The sequence below is a fragment of the Columba livia genome, chromosome 3, assembly GCF_036013475.1.
Source record: "Columba livia isolate bColLiv1 breed racing homer chromosome 3, bColLiv1.pat.W.v2, whole genome shotgun sequence".
Classification (NCBI taxonomy): domain Eukaryota; kingdom Metazoa; phylum Chordata; class Aves; order Columbiformes; family Columbidae; genus Columba; species Columba livia.
The window spans coordinates 66,908,679-66,924,967 of NC_088604.1; the positions used below are offsets into that span (position 1 = coordinate 66,908,679).

Here is a 16,289-nt window from a genome sequence, read left to right on the forward strand (position 1 = left end):
TGGTTTCCTTGACGGTTCCAACTCTTAAATAGTATTCATTTGTTCTGCACAATTGCTTTGGAGACAGAAATGAAGATACATTGTTGAATAAAAATATATGATTCAAAGTCGATCTCCATGTTTGCTCAAGTATATTGACTTCAGAGTAACTTTTCATTGAATAGTGCATCTATACATTGTGATTTTGTCACATTGAGTACTTCATTGCAACTGATATTCCTGTAATATTTTAGTTAACCAAACACGTTATTTTCAGGTTTGTGGGTTGTTTTGTTTTTTTCTCCTCTCTCCTTTACACTAAATTGGACTAGCCTTTGTTTTCATCTCATGAGTTTCGTACCAAATGTTCTCAGATTGATACCCAATGGGTTAGTTTCTTCCATTTGCTTCTTGAATATCTCATGTCAGAGTGTTTTGCTGTCCCTGTGACAGTCCAGTTCGTTCTATGTGTGGAGTTCAAGGTTCAAGCTTGCCCAGTGTTATATGATCATGCACAACAAATCAAACCATCAGATGCTCATGTCTCACTAGTACCAAGATAAGACTACATTAATTATATTTATTATATGTACATTAGTTAATTGTCAGCTGCATTCATTTACATTGGGGTGAAGTAGTATGTCACATTTCCTTATTCTGAATATGAACCTCCAGGAATTTTTTCCTGAAGATAGCTGGGAAATAGCATTTCTCGTTTGGTTTTCCTGTGGCTTTTTCACTGCTTCAGAAGTTGAGGAAGATGCAGGCTTAACCAGCTCCATCGCACCAAATGCTTTGGTAGCCATTGTTTAGGCAGCATTAATGAAGCTGCACCCAAGTGCTTTCTGCTGCTCCCTATCTTGTAATCAGGCTACCAGAACAAATCCTGTACATAGATTGTGTATATTATATTTTTACAGACTTGTGTGTAGCAAACCACTAAAATAAATGTGTTGGTGAGTACAGCAGCTGAGGCTTCATGACTTACTGTTTTGTTTCCCAGCCTCCATAAACTGAAGCACTTCAGCATACACTGAGAATTAAGCATTTTGCCTAAGCCTTATAGGAAATCAATAGAACTTCATAATATACTTACAGATGTTTAGAAATTGACAAGTTTGCAGAATAGGAATATACTTAAAGATGTGTTTAATTTGAAGCTCAGCTCTGGCATTCAGTTTGTTCTTACCTCCATCTAGGCTATGCTTGATGAATCTGGAGAGATTCATGGTGATCTTGAGGCCATGAATGAGAGGACTGAGTATCTGGCAAGTGTCTACTGTACTGAAGAAATGTCACAACAAGTGGTGGAACTGGGGCGGCGGACAGAGGAGTTACAGCAGGTGATCAAAGTGCGGCTACCCAATCTCCAAGATGCTGCCAAGGTATATGAAAGCAATTTTTCTAATGCTAGCTGACAGCTAGGGTGGTGTCTGCATCATGTTTAGGAGAATATTAGATTATCTGTGGTCTATAGAGGACATGATTGTGTTGTCAGAAGTTAGATGTTGGTTTGGAAAAAGACTTCATTACAAAAGCACAAATCAGTAAACCACAGTTTATGAGCTGAAGGCTTTTTTTTTTTTTTTTAATTTTATCTTTCATGAAACAAACCAAAGATTTATGTACAAGTAAGCATAATAGAAGTAAAACTTACTAGCTTCAGCTCTCAGAGAAATATTGGAACTGTTCCATAAACTCTTTGTAAACTCTTATAAGGAAACAGGGAGATGATTAGAAGACGACAGAGATTTGTGAAGAAAATCAAATAAAAAGTGTCCAATTTAATATGAAAGTAATAGGCTTTGTAGATAAATGTACAATATGTCATAGATTTGGACTTTAATGTTTCACATAATATTGTGATTAACAACATTAATAAGCTTATCTAGTTGAAAATATGATGGGTAGATGTAAAGCTGGCTAGAAAACTTATCTGGTGTTTTGCAGGGCTCTCTCTTGGATCTGGTACTATTCAATATTTTCATTAATGAGTTGAATGATGGTTTAGAGATCATGGCTTTTGGGATGCTTAGACAACACCTAATGTACAGGGAGTACCTGAAAAAAAAATCAGGCTGATATTCAACAGGGACGGGGCAAATTGTTACACTTAAACAGAAAGAACCACACGTGTGTGTATCGGAATGAGGAACTATGGGCTTGGGGCATCCTATTGAAAGACCTTACATTTAATAATGTGGATCATAGAAAAATGAGTGAACAATGTCACATTGTTGTAAAAAAAATCCAAACACCATGCAGAAAATAAAGTATATAACTATAAGGTATGTAAAATAGTCCTTGTGTTCTCTGTATCGGTCACTAGCAAGGTTTCAGCTGTGTCCAGTTTTGCATTTGAGGAAAGATGTGGACTGACTGGAGAAACAACAGAGGACAGCGATGATTGCTATATGCGTATAAACTTGTAGAAAATATTCATGAAAAAGAATATTCTAACATATAATGTATTCAAATAAAATAAGAAATAATTCAATAATTCAAATAAGAAAAATAAATTGTTCTTCATGTCTTTTTTCATTGGGATAGTAAGTGAACGTTTGAAACGACAACCAAAGCTAACTTCATGTCAGACCATCAGAAAAAGCTTTCTACAAAAAAAGAGTACTGAAACAGTGGAATATGTTGTCTGTAGAGATAAGTGGGAATCCCCTGCTAGTGGTCTTTATAAACGGTCTGTAAAGATAAGACAGCTATGTCTTGTCTTATTACAGGAAGTTGAGAAGAGCAAATCTTGAGTTCCTTTCTAGGCCTTGAACTTTATGATATTAACTTTATAAAGTACATGCTGTATTTGAGATTGAGGAAGTACTTAAAACAACAACTCTGGCATTGTGACCTCTTTTTATAGACTTTCATATGCGTGATATGTTTATCCAATACCTTAAACATTTAAAATTCCTTGATATAACTGTGAATTAGTTTTAAACTGTATATAAGGGATGTAGCTACAAAACCCAGATAGATATATTTATAGTGATTTTATATTTTATCCTCCCTGAGTCAAATCTGTTCTGTTGCAGGACATGAAGAGATTTGAAGTTGAACTGAGAGCCCTGCAGGCTGCTCTGGAACAAGCCCAAGCCACACTGACCTCTCCAGAGCTTGGGCATTTGAGCTTGAAAGAGCAACTTTCTCACAGACAGGTAAAGGCCAGAACATCAAAGTTAGCACTTCAGTAGTGAGAATTTACATAAGGAATAATGGAAGTTGGTGAGATTGGTTGTGATGGTTCTTAGGTGGGTCATTGTTTCAGACTCTAGCCCCAATTTACTGCCAAGGGAATAAGGGAGGGAATGGGAAAAATCATTCCCTCAAAGGGAATTGTTGAAGCATAGTGCTGTCGGTTCTTAGGTTGGTGCAATACTAAGAAATGTGGATCCAATGCAAGTTAATTCCATAATAATAATAAAGCTGAATTATTATCCAGGGCTTTTCATCAATAGTTTCTTAGAGTACTTCAAAAGGAAGTCTAGATTGTTATCGCCATTTTATAGATAGAGATGAAATGAGATAGTGTATTGCTAACTCCCCCAATAGTCAATTTGAAAGCTAAGAGAAAATTTGGCACTGTTACTTTTTTCTATGTTTAGTTGAATTACCTCCATAGGATATTGCTGCTTTCTGTGTTGCACTTGGCCTGCTACAGAGATTTGTCAATTTGTTATTTTTGGTTTCAATCTCATGACAAGATAAATAACCAAAGCTATAGCTTCCTGAGTTGCTTGAGAAATATTTCTTGGTGCAGGCTAGTATAGAGTTTTAACTGTCCTAGTTAACCACTTAAAACTAAATGTCAGCGGATCCGCTTTAAGATTAAAATCTGCAGAAAAATATACAGGTGAAAGGTAAATGCTGATAAAACCTATTCTCCAGTCATTGCACTTAGGCCTGTCTCATGCATGTGAACAGACAGCTTGAATGGACATTGTGAATGCAATAGAGTCTATTAACAAAGGAATCCAGTCAAAGGAAAAGATTTCTGTGTAGCTGTGCTTTTTTCTGTTTGATTGCCTTTTATCTTTTAAGCAACATTTTCAGCCTGGTCTGTGTTTTCAAAGGAATGTTGTGAACACATTAGGATTCATTTGCTGGTTTGAAAATGTGCTTCTGTGTCTCAGCATGGAGGTCCACACTCATTTTAGCATTAACTTATGTGTATGCATAAACGATAGCTATGCTGCTTTGATATTGGGGTGGGAGGCTTAAGATTTTTTTTTTTTTTCCCAAATATGTTAATAGAAATATTTTTGTACTTAAAAATAGGTACTACTATGCTTTTAATGAATTAGTTTTATTCATATCATATGGGCTTAACTAATATTTAGAAGAATGCTTATTTCACAATGAGCAAATCCAGACAAAGGGTGTTCTCGTTATATTCAATTTAGAGAACAGATAATCAAATCTGTTGTGTGTTTTAGCACTTGAATTCATCATTATATTTCTTTTTGCTGCATCAAATGCTCTGGGAGTTCTGCAAATCTGCCTTACTGTGGCACTGCCTTTGTTTTTAGCATCTTTTGTCTGAAATGGAGTCCCTGAAGCCAAAGGTTCAGGCGGTTCAAGCCTGTCAGAGCGCCCTGAGGATCCCCGAGGAGGTGGTGACGGGGCTGCCCCTGTGCCACAGTGCCCTGCGGCTGCAGGAGGAGGCCAGCCGCCTGCAGCACGCCGCCATCCAGCAGTGCAACATCATGCAGGCAAGTGTGATGCCAGACCCTGAATTACTCCCAGTAAATCAAACTGTGCCATGCAAATTGTATTTCATATCTCTGTGAACTCCTCTTTCCTGTGTAGTACCATCAGGAAGTTCCCCTCTATGTTTTAGTCATTTCTGACTCCATATTTTGCAGGATTTTAACATTCATGATGATGTTATTGGTTGATTTACCCATCAGAATCTCATCTCAGTTCTCTCCTTGATCTTGCTCTGTTTTTTTGTAATGCTGCTAGGATTAACTAAACAAATAGCTAACATACAAGTGTATGCAGGTTAATTTTATAATATATAAAATTAGTTAATGAAATTAATATATCATTATAACATCAGCTGCTTATAGTAATCGCATATCAACTACTGAGTTGGTTAAACAGCTTTCTAGGATAAAAATAATTTGGGCTTTTTTTTCCCTATTTATTAAAAATGTGTATATATGAAGATATCTCTGCCCATTGCAGGGGGGGTTGGACTAGATGACCTTAAAGGTCCCTTCCAACCCAAACCACACTATGATATATTTGCTTTCTGATTTTCAAACCATTCAGCAAGTATTACAGTTGCATTTTTAAGTTTTGCTAGATACAAGAAAACTAAGTTTTGTTTGATTGTTTGAATTCATACTTAAAACGTGTAAAAAATATTTCCAAAAAAGAGAATAAGCTTTTATTTCCTGCTTTTTAGTCATAGAAAAATACATGGTGAGATAGGTTACTAGTAGAGGGATTCAGGTTAGATTAAAGACGACACTTTCGGTCATTAAGGATACTTAGTGATACTTAAGTACAAGGAAGGGTACAATGAAAAGCTTTAAAAACAGGTTAGACAAACTGCTGGTGAATCTATGATACAAAGAAGTGATACCACACTGAAAGAAGTGATACCGTAATGTTCTAAATTAATATTCATAATCCTCTCCTAGTTCTATTTTCTGTAAAATCTAGGTAATTTTTAATAGAGCCTTTCCATTTCATAAATGGAGGTGTGAAGTGAAAAAGCAGGGGAAAATGCTTTATAGTAAATCTGTGAGACTAGGCAATGCTTTATTTTGGTGATTATGTTTGGTGCAGATACTTGTTAGAATCAGAAATTCTAGCCCCTCAGATTAGATACATCAAATAATCATGTGAACTGTTTTTTGGAAACAGTCGAATAAAGAAAACCACTGAATTCATTATAGTTCACAATATTTCTGAATGGACTTTCTCCCAACTCTCATTCTGTTTTGCTTATTTGGATGGGACTGCCAGATAGATGTAGGTTTGTTCCACTTCTGAAGGGAGATCAGTCATGCTTGAACTATGTAAATATTTATTTCCCTATACACAATTTACACAATTATTTTTGTTTTTTTTCTTCCCTCTCAAGGAGGCAGTGGTTCAGTATGAGCAATATGAGCAAGAAATGAAACATTTACAGCAAATGATAGAGAGTGCCCATCGTGAGATCCAAGACAAGCCAATAGCCACCAGCAACATCCAAGAACTCCAGGTCCAGATTTCACGTCATGAGGTAGGAGCCAAAAACATGACAACATGGGCTCAATGGCAGCTCATTGACCCCAAAAAACTTCTCATAGGCAGCCATCATCTATTAGCTTAGTAGCTTTTTCAGACTTGATCAAGGGCAGGTGAGCAGATAGAATCTCATTATATTGGTATATTTGTTTGTTTAGTCAGTCAAATGTGTCCTAATCGCCTGGCAAAGGAAATTACATTGTATAATTAAGGGACAGGTATTTCTTGGGATAGAAAATGCACCATTGAGCTCTGTGTGTCACTTTTGGCACCAGATGGCACCATTTCTTTAACTTTGAGTTAAAAGCTCTGTGTGCTATTATGTGATATTACTATAACCTAATGTTTTGTTCATTTTCTATCCAGCTGTTATAAAAGTTACCTAGTAAAAATGCAGAGCAGTTTGCTTAAACAAACACTTCTATCATTTAATAGTGAATTAAAAATGCTGCTACTCTCTATTCAAATGTTCTGGAACAGCAAATGCAGGAGAATGACTTCAGCAATACAGGGTTGGAGGAAGAACAGATGCTACAAGGAGGAAGGAATTAAAAATGGGGCAGCTTGAAATGTCATCTGCACTTGAACAATTTTGGTAGCTAGGAGACCTCCTAAACATTTGCAGGAAGACAGCAGCTTTACTCTATTGCACATGTTGGGATCAACCAGAGTAGTCAGGTTTCATACTTGCACACTCAGATATGCATATTTTTGGATAATATTTTGTCCGTAAAATGCCTGTGGAAAATTATAGCATATATTGAATGATGGTGACTTCCCACTAGGCCTCAGAGATGTCATTCATTGCACATTAGTGAATGACTGGTACTTGAAAACAGAGCAGATAACTGTTCCAGTTGCTACATGTTAAAGGTATGGCTTGATTTGATTGCAGTTTGGTTTTTGATTGCCCTAGTTTGTTGTTTTATGCTCAAGAATTTGCTTCATCTTCAAGGTAAGCCTTGGAGCTCCAAGAAAGCTCCTTTTGTTGCTGACGTGACAGGCAATGACCAGGTACCATTGAACCCCAGGCAGTAAAGTGTCATCCTCAGTCTTCCATTTCTAACTCTGTATTTATCACTACGACTGTTCTGCACTCTGAGTTTGAGGAAATGGTTTCCTGAAAATGTTATATAACACACACAAAAAAAAAAAAAAAACCAGCCCAAAACAATAATCTTTCTTACTTTTTAAAAGATATTGCATTTATTATTATTCCCACTAGATTTTGCAACTTCAGATGCTATTTTTCCTTGAAAACTTGTGTTTGCTGACACAATCAAAGCAGAGATAAAAATAAAGCAGATATATGTATTTGAATAAATAATCACTGATTTAGCAGGCAAACTTATACAAATGTTTTTCACTTTATATAGCAAAATTCTGTTGTGTTTTTGAGCCTCTAGGGAGACAGGAAAAATAACTTTGACAGAAATATGAAAATATTCCAGCATTTTTTGCTTTCAATATATTAATTGAATGCTTTGAAGCTGGACACTGAACTAGGCAGCAGTACAGGGCAGGAGAGAAGGCAAGTCAGTTTCTACGATTATCCATTTCCATCTTCCGTCTCTGACTGAACTTGAAGCTATTACGATGTCTGGCCGTGCAGATAGATGATCTCATAGCCATAAAAAACAGTATTTTAAAACATACTCTTCTTTAGGACAGATTCCTCAGCTCTTTTTAAAAAAAGGTCATTACTGTGTGCAGCTCAGCTTTTAACTCTGAAGTCTTACACAAAACCAAAACAAGATTAAAATACAGCTTATCCAAACACTGGCATTTAATCTTCTTATGTGACCGATTGTTCATATCACATTTGATCTTGTTAGATCCTGTGAGGAGTTATTGTTTGAACAATTCATTCTTTCTGGTGGGAGCTGAATGAGGCATTTTTTACAGTTGTGGTTACCATATGACCTCATTTCCATGGCATGCATTATGCAGGGAAGCTTCATCTTCCTCAGATAAATGGAAATAGAACAGGGGAAATAAAAGAAGACAGGAAGAGAGAGAGACGTTCCCCTTTGCTGCAGTCTGAAGCTTATAGACTTCATGTAAGGTTCGGGCTGGATGCAGGCGTGAGCTGTCCCTCCCTCCCTTCCGCGATTACCATCCACACAGAGCCTTTCACAGCATTTTTGTTTTTCCGGTTTCGCTCCAAAGCTCTGGGCTCTGCGGTTTAGCTGTGCAGCCAGACGCAGCCCGACTTGTTCCCTCCACTATCAACATCCTGCTTGTCAGTCAGTCAGCCTTTGCAGCAGCTTCTGCAGGTTTTCTGGGAGGCAGAACATTGATGTTATTGGCTGGGCTGGGAAGGAGAACTCGCCTTCGCCGCGGAAGCTGAAATGCTGCTGGTCCTGTGGCCTCCCCTGGCTGCCTCTGCATTAGGGAAAAAAAAATGTTTCCTCAGGAGCTGGCACAGAAGATCAAAGGATACCAGGAGCAAATTGCTGCTTTGAATTCGAAGTGCAAGATGCTGACAATGAAAGCAAAACATGCCACCATGCTGCTGACGGTGACAGAAGTGGAGGGGCTTTCAGAGGGCATGGAGGAGCTGGATTCAGACCTGCTCCCAGGACACCCCGCTCATCCCTCGGTGGTTATGGTAAGGAATGCATGGGTCTCACTGCTGCTTATCTGAGCTGCTTGCTTTTGCATCATTGCAACACTCCTGTGTAGCAAGTTGCCGCAGCTTGCATCTACATTTTGCTTTTGAAACAGCTGTAGAGTAGCAAACCAAACAAGGTATGGCTTCCCCTTTCCGCATTTTGCTTTTTATGGGTTTTCAAGACTTGTTGATAAAGGATGAAGTTACTTAACAGATAAATACTAGCAGGAGTTGTCTGTAATAAGATGCAAATATAGTGCTTTTCATAGCTGTCAGCATGCAAGAGCAAATGCTAAGAAACTACTGGATTCAGGAATAACATAAAAGCAGAATAATTATTATGTTATAACATGTTGCAGTGTATAGGTTTTGTATGAAAATGTTGATGTGATAATTGACAGCATGCTGCTATAATCTCAGATGAGCGTGTTGGAAATGAAAGCTGCCTAAGTACTGACATAGGCCTCATGTGTGAATTACTCTGCTTTTGTTTGTTTCTAACTGGGTCTTATTACAAACATACTGCTGATGCTATTGGGATTTTTGCCTGAGTGAAAATAGACTGCAGATTCAGGATTTATCACTGTAAAACAGTATTGAGGAAGCAAGAAGAATATGTTACTGGATTGTGTATATTTTATATTTCAAGTTTGTTCTGTGTTCTAACCAGGCCTGGGTACTGAGGCAAATACTGCATTATTCTGTAGCTCTCCGTAGTATTTCCACATGCAGTACTGATTGTTTAGAAGACATTTAGGCAAACTCTAATTTGTTATTGTTGAGTTGCTTGCTATATGTTTTCTTTTAAATTCATTAGGGTACAGGAGAGCGTATTCATACTGAAGTATGACAGGTAAAAGACACTGTTAATTCAACCAGGTTTCAAACTGGTAAATATGAGAGTATGAAGTAGGACTAAATAATGTCATGGTAATTCTGGCCGCGTGTTGTTTTTCTTATTTTGATCTCAATCTAAGTCAAACCTAAGCTGAGGTAACCGATTTTCTTCCTGTACTCTGGGGTTGCTTTTCCTGTGGCAGATGACTGCTGGTCGCTGTCACACGCTGCTCTCCCCTGTCACTGAGGAGTCTGGGGAGGAGGGAACCAACAGTGAGATTTCTTCTCCACCTGCCTGTCGCTCTCCCTCACCTGTGGCTAATACAGATGCTTCTGTTAACCAGGTACCTCCCTCTTGGCATTCATTCAGCTTTTATCTCAGACATGCATGGTTCCAGTCCACAGGTTGTTTATTTAACGTGCTGAAATAATATTTGCATATAGCTCCAAGGACCTGAGACTTAAGCTCTAACCTAAGTGAACCCCCAGGTTCTAGTTCAAAATTTATGCAAATATTGACTTCTGAGTTTTAAAATGTATAAATCTGGTGTCACAGCTATTCAATGTTTTTAAAAATAAAATCTAAGTGACAATTACGAAGCTCTTCCATGTCACTACTATTTTCTATTTATAAGCTAATTTTAATTTTCTCAGTAGTACTCAATGGAATCTTGCATCCTGAGAAAAAGTGCAATTTTGTACTGCCCATAGTAAAACATTGCATTATGTCCTTATATGTCTAGCTTACTGTACCATTGGCACTGCAGCATTGAAGTCACTGTCTGATATCCTCCACTTAATACCATTCCGAGTATTAACTTTCATGTATTTTTTTAATGTATTGTTCGTTCCATAGTTTCTGAAACAGTCTCTTTTAAGTGCTAATGAGGCAGATCAGTGAAATCACTGAAATTAGATTTTAAATCAAAACTGGGGGCTCTGTCACTTCTAATAGGAACAAGTGTACACCAGCATTGATTAAAATGCGAGCAATGAACCAGTATGTTGAGCATCACACATGAAGGCACACATAAAATGTGAAGTTTTAGAAGTTTAGAAATGAGTCTTAGGAGCAGTTGCCACCTCAGTGAATTCATCATGTTGCGCATTCTGTGGTTGTTTGTTTGATTTTGCATTTGTGACTGCTTCCATAAACAACCACTGCACGCTTAAAGAGTAGAGTGTGTTGTGTTGCATTGCTGAGTAGAATTAGAGAATCTTGAGCAAGATGGCCACTGATTCCTTCCACTAACTTCAAAGATGCATATTGGCGCTATAGAAGTTGCTAAATAAATTATTCATTTTCATGAACTGACATAAGAAAAAAAATACTAAATCTACAACAGCTTAATAGAAAAAGTTATATAATGAATATAATGTTCTGCCATTTCAGATAATCAAAAATTTCCCTGTAAAGTTTACTTACCGTAGAAAGGCAGCTATGTATTTCAGCACAAAAATCTTACAACGAAGTTAATCAGTGAAACAATTAAAGGACCAAGAGAAACTTGCTTCTTGATAAACAAATCCTATATCAGTTCATTACATTTCTCTGAAAATGTAAAACCAGGTTAACAGCTCCAGTAACTCAAATATTAAGCAAAAGCCAGTGAAGGTGCTGTTGCACCATGAGCTGACACCAAAATGCAAGTTTTAGAATCTGTGAATTACTAGGGCAAAGTTGAAAAATAAGATGATATCTTTGGTTTAGCAGAAGATCTTTGGAAGACATAAAACTGCTGGTGTTATCTAAAAAAATGTAAAGATGAAGGTTTCTTCAGTGTGGTTAATGTTGAAACGAACTATATGTACTAAACAATAAGCGGAAGAAGGTTCCAAAATGCAGTGGTTTACTTACAAAATGCTCAGGTTCACACTCACATGAAATTTAAACTAAAGAAGCTATGAAGCTGCCAGTGCTGATCATGATGAATACCAAGAGAGACTTCAGGAAAGGAGGTTGGTTTAAAAAAAATAAAAAAATCTATACATTAGTGAATTAGGAGCTTAAATGTAAATTTAAAATTTCTTGTATTGAGTAAGACTCAATAAAACTAATTTGGAAATGTTTTGTTTTAAAAAGTAGCCAGTGTTAAGAGAAATAATTTCTCACAGGAAGATCACCTACAAAGTACCAGCAAAACATGTGAACAGGAGCTCTAGAAAGTAAAATCGTTTATGTAAAAAATGTAATTGTAACAGTATAATTGTAAAATTGCAGTAATATAGTCTTTGGGAAAAAAAAAAACAACTCTTATGAAATGGGGGTTGGGTTGTGAAGGGCAAGGCTGGATGTTAAAACTGTTTTTAAAATAATGTCTAATAATCTCTGTATGGTCTTTCATTAGGGTTTCCTAGCATCTCTTAATGGTGTAGCCAGTCTGAATGCAGACATCTATGCACTATTTTTACATTACTAACAAGTAATTAAAATATGAAACAAGTGGCAACGCATATTAATGGAAATACTGGTTCTATGTATTGGAATAGATTAAAATGACCATAATACAAGAAAGTGACAGATCTTGCACTTTTATAAACTAACAGATGCCAATGTTGTTCATTTTTTATTGAAACTTCTCTAAAATCAAGCTTGGGGTGACTATAAAAATGTTTTGAAAACTTTTTTTCTAGATACACAATGCAGAGCAATTGAGTTGAAAAAGCTGAATTGTTGGCAAAAAGTCTTAAAGGCCACAGCTGATCCTGTCTTCAAGTCTTCAGCACCGGGTCGCTATTAAGTGTCTTTCTGTCTCTTTGTGCACAGCCTACTTAATAATTCTTTCTCCTTCCCTTACGCAAACTCATCCAGGGTGCAAAAGCCCTTGTTAAATAACTTTTGAAATCTAAACACACCCTTTTCCCCTACATCGTAACAACAGCAGAGATTTAGAACTGTTAATTGGCTAATTTTCATAAGAGCAAGCATGAGATTTTAGGGCCTTTATAGGGGGCAACAAAATCTGTTACTTGTGAGAACATCTGGATTCACACTACCATTATTTGAAAGCTCTACTGAAAAGAAATTGCCATGTTGTGCACTCCAGAAAGTAGTAGTTTAAAAGATGGGGAAAGAGCTTGCTTTTCCCTCTCTGTAAAAGCAAGCCGGTTTTTCTGGAAACTATGATTAAGCAGCCTCAGAAGCATGGCTTTTCTCTTGGCCTTGAGAGAGGACTTAGCTAAGAGCCAGAGAGTAGCTGCAGAGAAGGCAAAATGAGAAGTCTTCACTGGTGCAATTTTTCACCATGACTTGGAGAGATCACTTGTGGTCAGAGTAAAAAATTCTGAAATTGCAATACTGAATGCTGTGCTAAGCTGTTACCTATTCCCTGTTGGCTCCTGGACATCAGAAACACCTTCATTTTTTTTTTATTTTTTTTTTTCTTTTCAAGTTTCCCAGTTACTGCCTGTGAAGAAGTATCTCATCTGACATTTTTGGACAGCTTGATGTGCTGTCCATTCTTGGGTCTTCTGACTTTTTCAGGTGTAAAGATGTGTGATTGAGCAGTCTGTAAAATACATTGTTGGTTGCTGCTTCCCATTAAAAATATTGGTGGTGATCTTTGAGCAGCACCTTCATTGTTAAAATGTCCATTCAGGAAGCAGATAACCTGCTAAGTATTACCATTCTTGGAGGAAGGAATAAAGAACCGTGTCTGTGCAGCTGCTGGATGATGGGGTGTTTTCTGGCATGGGGGTGCATTCTCTGCTTCTTAGGTTTTGTTAGAAGGAGAGCCAAAGTTGACTCCACCTGGAGTGGATGTGGTTTGCATGTGGTATTAGATAACATACTCAAATAATACTGGGAACTAAAGACTCTGCTCCAAATTAGGGTCGTCATTATCCTCTCAGTTCTGGTACCTCAGAAGTAGACTTGTTCAGTACCTAACTTTTATGTACCTACACAGAATCACAGAACAGTTGAGGTTGGAAGGGACCTCTGGAGACAGACTTGTCCAACTCCCTTCCTCAAGCTGGGCCACTTACAGCAGGATTTCTGGGACTATATCCAGGTGTCTTTGGGGTATCTTCAAGGAGGGAGAGTCCACAACCTCCCTGGAAAACCTGTGCCAGTGCTCAGTCACCCTCACAGTAAAAAAGTGTTCCCTGATGTTCAGAGGGAACATCCTGTGTTTCAGTTTGTGCCCATTGTTTCTGGTCCTGTCACTGGGCACCATTGAAAAGAGTGTGGCTTTGTCTTCTTTGCATCCTTCCTTCAGGTATTTATACACAGTTATATGCTTACATTTGCAGTATGGTAAATGGTCTGTGGTCTCTTTGGTGGAAGCAGCTCTGCAAGCTGCCTAGCAAAAGGTGCTTAGTTTTCTCTGGGTCACATGGCTCAACATGCTGAATTTTCCTCCCCATCATACAGGGTCAGGAAAGAAGAAATTTGAGAAATTTGCAGTCTCTGGAGGAGGATTTTCCATGTACGCTTCTCAGTAGATTTTGAGCAACTTTTTATGCAAATATTGTGGTAACTCTGAGGCCTGCCTTAAAGGAGGTTTGGTCCAACCCAACAGAAATTGGTGGAAAATCTCTTACTGATTTCACTGGCGGTGAAGCTGTGTCTTAGAGTTTTCACCAGTGGCATTTACAATTTCAAAACGATTGAGGAAATTGGACAACAGCTGCTGCATCACATGATCTGGAGCATAGTTCACTAAGTGGAGCTATGAAGCGAGACGAAGGAAGGTTGCATGATGTTTCACCTTCCAAACAGAAGTGGTGGTAACTCTCATACATGGGCTCAGTTTTAAATAATCCTTGTCATCAAGTCTGCTTTCCTGACTTAAATGCAGACACTGTGCATGTTTTCTTAATTTTACATTTCTTTTTCATTGTCATATGCAATAGTTGAAGAAATCCCCATACACTAAGTATAGGAGTTCTGATCAGAAACAGTTCTGCCTTGAATTTTTATGGTAATTTGAACATTTGCCCATTTTCCTTAGTGCTTTTGGTCCATTTTCCCACTATCTTTCATAAGTTTGTTTTGAGTACCAGTTTGAAGGCTTACTATAAGCTAGTGCTTAATACTCTTTCTTTACCTCATTGGCTAGTCCTTCGGCATACTCCTTTTTGGTTCTTCTGTTGCCTTCTCTGTGCTAGGGTTATTTAGGATGATATTTTTTGCCACCTACAATACTGTAACCCACTGTTGTGATGCATTTTCCCCATGTATAGTTGTGATGATGCTACAACAAGGCTCCCAATTGTAGTACTCTCCTCCCAGCATTTCCATGTCTGTCCACAGTTGCCTCCTGAGCCTTCTTGCTAATATGAACATGAAAAAAATATATCCACAGTCTTCATCATACTGAAGCTCCAAACCATAATCATTGTACTGCTATTTATTGTGTTGCTCAGAGGTTTCTTGGAGGTTTTTGATTTGTAGGTTTTATTTGAATGGACATATGCAATGGGCAGCATGTGGGGGGAAATTGTAGGCACTATGTTTTGTTTTGAAAGTGCAGTAATGTCCTTCGTGCTTGTAGGACATTGCTTATTACCAGGCCTTATCTGCTGAACAGTTGCAGACGGAAGCTGCTAAAATTCAACCCAGCACTTCAGCCACTCAGGAGTTCTACGAATCAGGCTTAGAATCAGCTGCTAGTGCCAAACTGGACGATTTGCAGCGTTCTTGGGAAACACTGAAAAATGTGGTAAGTCTAACTCAGATTCCCATATAGCCAGACATTGAAATTTTCCAGGGACAGGTCATCTACCACCCCTCTGGGCAACCGATTCTAGTGTCTCACCACCCTCATCATAAAAGAACTTCTTCATGTTTAGTCTGAATCTGCCCTCCTTTAGCTTAAAACCACTGTGCCTTGTACTATCACAAGCCCTGCTAAAAACTTTGTTCTGGGCCTGCTCCAACAGGTCTGTGTTGGCTACTGTCAGACTATATTCCATAACATAGCAGGGAAATCCACTCATGCTGAATGAATTGGAAAAAAAAAAAAGGATCCAGTTTCTCCAAATCCTGAATAAACTTCTCACATTTCTGCATAGTAGTGCAGTATAATCATTCAGTGATGTATGAAAATGGTCCAAGTTTTGATATTATATAAATTTTAATTATTTGCAGAGGCACAGTAGCTGTTATGAGGTATTAAGGGCAATGTGTCAAGCAAATTGTTCACATTCTCATGTTTGAGTGTGTAAAATCTAAAATAAGGCATGAGAATGTGTCTAGGTTTTCCCTGCTTAGTAAAGTGATTATTTTTCAGTCACAGAACCTAGAATTCAATTGATAATGTTTAAAAATATAAATATTGTTAATAAGCATGTTTTGCTTTATAATTTATACTTTTGAAAACTTGTTGCGGGTTTTATGTTTTAGTCTTATAAAGTCATCTTTAGGGATGTATGAAGCAGAAGAAAGAGCAAATCCTGTGTCATAGCTCAGAATTTATACCTTTCATTTCTCTTCAGATCAGTGAAAAGCAGCGTACCCTCTATGAAGCTCTTGAGCGTCAACAAAAATACCAGGACACGCTCCAGTCTATATCCACAAAAATGGAAACCACTGAGATAAAACTAAATGAGAGTCTGGAACCAGCCAAAAGCCCAGAGAGCCAGATGGCTGAACATCAGG

The 16,289-nt window shown here is 37.8% G+C and overlaps 1 protein-coding gene across 24 annotated transcripts in view; it reads left to right on the plus strand.

Moving 5' to 3' along the window:
• The window catches only part of SYNE1 (spectrin repeat containing nuclear envelope protein 1), a 300,382-nt gene that overhangs the window by 192,814 nt on the left and 91,279 nt on the right, over positions 1-16,289 (plus strand). For 17 of the 24 annotated variants that reach the window (XM_065057381.1, XM_065057392.1, XM_065057386.1 and 14 more), the window contains 8 exons: positions 1,179-1,364; positions 3,024-3,146; positions 4,518-4,700; positions 6,086-6,229; positions 8,651-8,845; positions 9,889-10,029; positions 15,184-15,351; positions 16,127-16,288. In XM_065057381.1, coding sequence (XP_064913453.1) covers positions 1,179-1,364; positions 3,024-3,146; positions 4,518-4,700; positions 6,086-6,229; positions 8,651-8,845; positions 9,889-10,029; positions 15,184-15,351; positions 16,127-16,288 — 1,302 coding nt within the window. Of the gene's footprint in view, positions 1-1,178; positions 1,365-3,023; positions 3,147-4,517; positions 4,701-6,085; positions 6,230-8,235; positions 8,846-9,888; positions 10,030-15,183; positions 15,352-16,126; position 16,289 lie in introns of those variants that run through there. The other 7 variants (XM_065057383.1, XM_065057390.1, XM_065057385.1 and 4 more) reach the window with 7 other exon arrangements.